The sequence below is a fragment of the Punica granatum genome, chromosome 2 (assembly GCF_007655135.1).
Source record: "Punica granatum isolate Tunisia-2019 chromosome 2, ASM765513v2, whole genome shotgun sequence".
NCBI classification, from domain to species: Eukaryota; Viridiplantae; Streptophyta; class Magnoliopsida; order Myrtales; family Lythraceae; genus Punica; species Punica granatum.
The window spans coordinates 30,337,892-30,342,134 of NC_045128.1; the positions used below are offsets into that span (position 1 = coordinate 30,337,892).

General features: G+C 44.4%; 1 protein-coding gene across 1 annotated transcript; it reads right to left on the reverse strand.

The window, feature by feature from the left end:
• Positions 1–1,365: 1,365 nt before the first annotated feature.
• On the reverse strand, positions 1,366–3,676 carry LOC116195223 (protein NUCLEAR FUSION DEFECTIVE 4-like). Its single transcript, XM_031524222.1, has one exon. It carries the CDS (start codon positions 3,486–3,488, stop codon positions 1,701–1,703), a length of 1,788 nt encoding a protein of 595 aa, XP_031380082.1. The 5' UTR covers positions 3,489–3,676; the 3' UTR covers positions 1,366–1,700.
• Between the last annotated feature and the right edge of the window lie 567 nt (positions 3,677–4,243).

A 4,243-nucleotide genomic window follows, 5' to 3' on the forward strand; every position in this document is an offset into this window, starting at 1 on the left:
GTCAAACGGAAATTTCAACGAGGGTGGGATCTGCATGTTAGCCAAACGGGTAAATTTGCTTTGTCGGTTTTCAAAATCAAAGTTCAAGTTAAAAAGTAACTGTGAAAACAAACGAGCTAGATTTGATTTGACAAAATTGACAATTTGGTCCCTGAAATATATATCTTACTGCAAATTGGTCTCTGAAATATATTGTGTGTACTACTGGTCCGTACGTTTCAAATGTTAGAACCAATTAGTCCTTCCGTCTAATTGGCCGTTTGAAAACGCTGACTTGCCCCAGGAGGCGAGGCAGCGGATAGTCAACAAGGCGTAAGCTTTTGTTCGCTTTATTCTGGGTTCTGTTTAGGTGTTTGTGCAGTCCGGATTTTGTCACCAGCTCACGCGGAGAATTGACGCCAAGAATATGACAAAAAGAGCCTAAAGCATCGAATATATTTTTAACAATAAACTCGATTCCGAAATGCGGTTTCCTGTAGTCTCTTGTGAACTGAGTCGTTCCTGCTCTGATAATTATCCGGGTAAACTAATGCTTCAAGTTCCTTCCTTTGGCTGGAAGTAGGCTACATGGAGGAGACTTTGGAGTTCTTTATTTTTCCCAGATTCTTGAACAGAAAAGTCTTATGGAGCTGAAAGCTTGTAGGGCTGATCGATCAAACTCTTATCCGCTGATTTAAGGTTCCGCCTCAATCACTAACCTCCCTTCCCGGAGCTCAACGAAGCTTCCGTCAATAGCAGTGGCGAGAGGGACCTGATCGGTTTCGGAGAGCACGCCTTCTTCTTCTTGCCTTCTCCTTCCCCTTCCGGTTAGGGTTTCCTTTTCCTTTTTTTTTTTAATTGTTTCGTAATTTTTTAAAAGATACTAACAAAAATTAAAAATGACATCGTTTTTGGACTTCTTATGATCGACATGGCGCTTAACGTGCCAAATCAGCGGATAACGGGACAAGTCAGCGTTTTCAAACAGCCAATTAGACGGAAGGACCAATTCGTTCTAACATTTGAAACATTCGGATTAATTAATACACACAATATATTTTTGGGATCAATTTGCAGTAAGGTTTATCTTTTAAGGACCAAATTATTAATTTCGTCGATTTGATTTTCACTGCTCAGACCATCTCATTGTTTTCCTATCGTTTATCCTCTCTGAGGACCATGGGCTTCTCCAAAAACAGAAAAAAAAAAATTAAAAAAAAACCATCAGCCCCTAGTCCCCTACAAAAAGACCATTATGATCCGACTCAGATGTCAAAACAGGACGCATACAGTTCATACCTCAAATTCTTGAAAGGTATCATCGACTCCACAATCATATAAAGAATTGCGCATTAACCGCGGATAGGAGTTCTTGGCAAATAAGAATAAAGTAAATGTAAATTTTTTTAAAATTTTTTTCTTACAAGGGAGTGAAGAGGTATCATAGTCTCACAACAAATATTGAACCTGAAATCTATTGATTACTAGGCAAAAACGTGCGTCAGTGTCCTACTCTCTTTTTTATAAATCCAATGTAATTAAATTAAGGAGACAGGGATGATGTAACAAACCCTGAGAAATCTCCTTCAACTATCAAAGCAGACCTACTTGATAAAAAAACAAAAAAAACAAAAACAAAAAAAGAAAATAATAATAAAAACAGAAATAAAATCCTAGCCATCTCTCAAGTGCCTGTGTCAACTTTGGCTAGTTCCCCTTCATTAAGTTTTGGCACCATTACTACTAGTGAGGGCCAACTCCTTCTCATGACCGTCGCTAGTACTTCTATTAGTAGCAGCGATTTCGTCCCTATACCTCTTGTAAATGTCCCCTCCATAGTACTTCTTAGTCCTGAATATCAATATCAACAATACCAATGCCCCGAACAAATTCGCCCCAGCCAGGATAATGAACGAAAGCCGATAGCATTGCTTCCCGATGCAAACGAGCTCCTTCACCATGTCCCGGGTCATCCCTTTCAGGGCGAGCTGCTTTGCAGCCTCCCTGTCATACAGCTTCCCTACCACCAGGACGTTGAGGATGTACGACCCGAGCGGGCTCGCCAGCTGCCCGCAGTTGAACAGGGTGGAGTAGTACTTGAGCCCGAAGAGCTCTGAGATCACCACGAACAGGAGGGTCAGCTGGGCCCCGAATGAGAACCCGATCAGAAGTGACGCGATGTAGACCGACCCGGGGATTGGGAACGCGACTAGGAGGTCCCCCAGGGCCGAGAGTACTAGGGCGACCATCATTATCACAGGGCGGGGCACCCTCCACCTAAGGTATATGGTCTCTGAGACGAACCCCGCGAACACCCTCCCGAAGTAGTTCCATATGCTCACGAGCGAGACGAAGGTGCTGATGGTGTGCTTCGGGTACTCAAGGGATTCTCCTATCTGGCCCAGGTTGTCGACTGCCGTCAGGCTGCAACCCAGCCCGCAGAACGTGGCGATGAAGAGTATGATCATGTCGAGGCTCAGGAGGGCCTGCAGAATCGTGTAGTCCTGTCCCCTTTCCGGTGGACTGAAAATATTAGCACAACACGAGTCTGACGGACCTTTCGAATCCGAACTCTCTTCTTCTAACTTTTTCTCGGTTTGGGCACTATTGTTCGGGTTGGCTTGTGGGACAGTATTCGGGTCGCTAACTATGATGCTAGTCGGGGGAGGAACCGGGTTCTTCCGCTGCTTCCACGTGGCATATTCCTCTCTGATCGCGATCGCTAGGGGCATAAAGGTCAATGCGCAAATGACAACCGTGCCCCCAACATAGGCAGCATGCGAGAAACTGACCTGCTTCTGGGATATTGTAAGGCCCATCAGGAGAAAGGCCAGCGCGAGGGTAATGTAGAGGTAGTCGTAGAACACCTTGCGCTCATTCGGGTGCGAGGAGACCTTCATGGTCCGGATCGTGTACACAAATACCACGGAGACTGCTGCAGGGAGCCACCCGATGAGGAGGATCATGTTCTTGGAATCGTCCCCATAGATTGCGTGGTAGAGCTGGGTAAAGATCGCCCCGCTCAAGCCCACGAATCCCTTCATAAGCCCGAGCATCATGCCCCGGCTCTCTGGGAAATTCTTCACGCACGTGACGAGGGAGCCGGTGTTTGCAAAGTTCTGCGAGTTGGCGCCAATGCAGATGTACAGGCACATCTGCCAGACCGCAGGGCGTGCCACCCGCTGCGTCACAGACATCCAGATCATAAAGTACCCCACAAAATTCATGGCGGAACCCACTAGGAGGACGAACCATGTCGGGGCCACCTCGGCGAGGAGTCCCGACAGGACCCCGACATTGGCTCCCAGGTCCTTAAAGGAGCCCAGGAGGTTCAGGGTTGACTGGTCGTAGCCCAGCACGGACTTGATGTCCTTGGAGTAGACCCCGAAAAGGTAAGTCGCCCCTGCCCCAGCCATTATAAGGAAGGAGGCGAACATCATAAACCACCGGCCCTTGATCACCTGAGACACGAAGCCGCAGCATCCTCGGTTTCCACTAGACGCAGCCATGGCCAGTCAGCTATATATATTCAATCGATCGATCTTTTATGGGTAATAAGAAGCTATCCTCGATTTTCTTGAGGCTAGCTTGTGGTTTTGAGTGGGAAAGAATGAGGATTAAAAGATATAGCTGTTTGTCTTTCCCCACATTGTTGGATGATCAGATCGATCAATTGGAGATGGGAGGGAGTATGTTAGAGGAGAGGCCACAAAACAAGTAATGTTTGATTTGGTTGATTAATATAGCCAATTGAGATGAACAGATTTTGGTCATTCAAGGTTGTTTTGCAGCTGTTTTTTTTTTCCCAGTCAAAATGGATTCCACGTAATTGATGCTATCTAAAATCGGACAGATAAACTCAACAGAGAGAGAATTTCAGAAATTAGAAAAATAGATAAGGAGAGATTTTTTTACCAAGTATAAGATTTTCTTTTGTATTTTTGGTTAAAATAGGAGGTTAAATCTAGTTAAAACGTTGTTGTTGATATTTTTTTTTTTGGGTAAGGAGTTACAACGTTGTTTTAGATAAGCTCATGCTGTCTCAGTAAAAAAGATAGAGCAAGTACAGATTCATTCATTTAATAGCAAGTGAAAAATATGGCAAGTACACGGCCGCACATGTAATACTTTGTCCACGTTCAGAAGATAAGCTCATGATGTCTCGGTAAAAAACAAAATAGTAATAATAAATTACATAAATAAAATCATGCGATTTATATATTTTCTCAACTTAAACCAAACGATCGTTAATTTAGAAAATAAA

Excerpts from the sequence above, each read along its gene's own strand:
- LOC116195223 (XM_031524222.1), bottom strand. The coding sequence starts at position 3,488 with ATGGCTGCGTCTAGTGGAAACCGAGGATGCTGCGGCTTCGTGTCTCAG.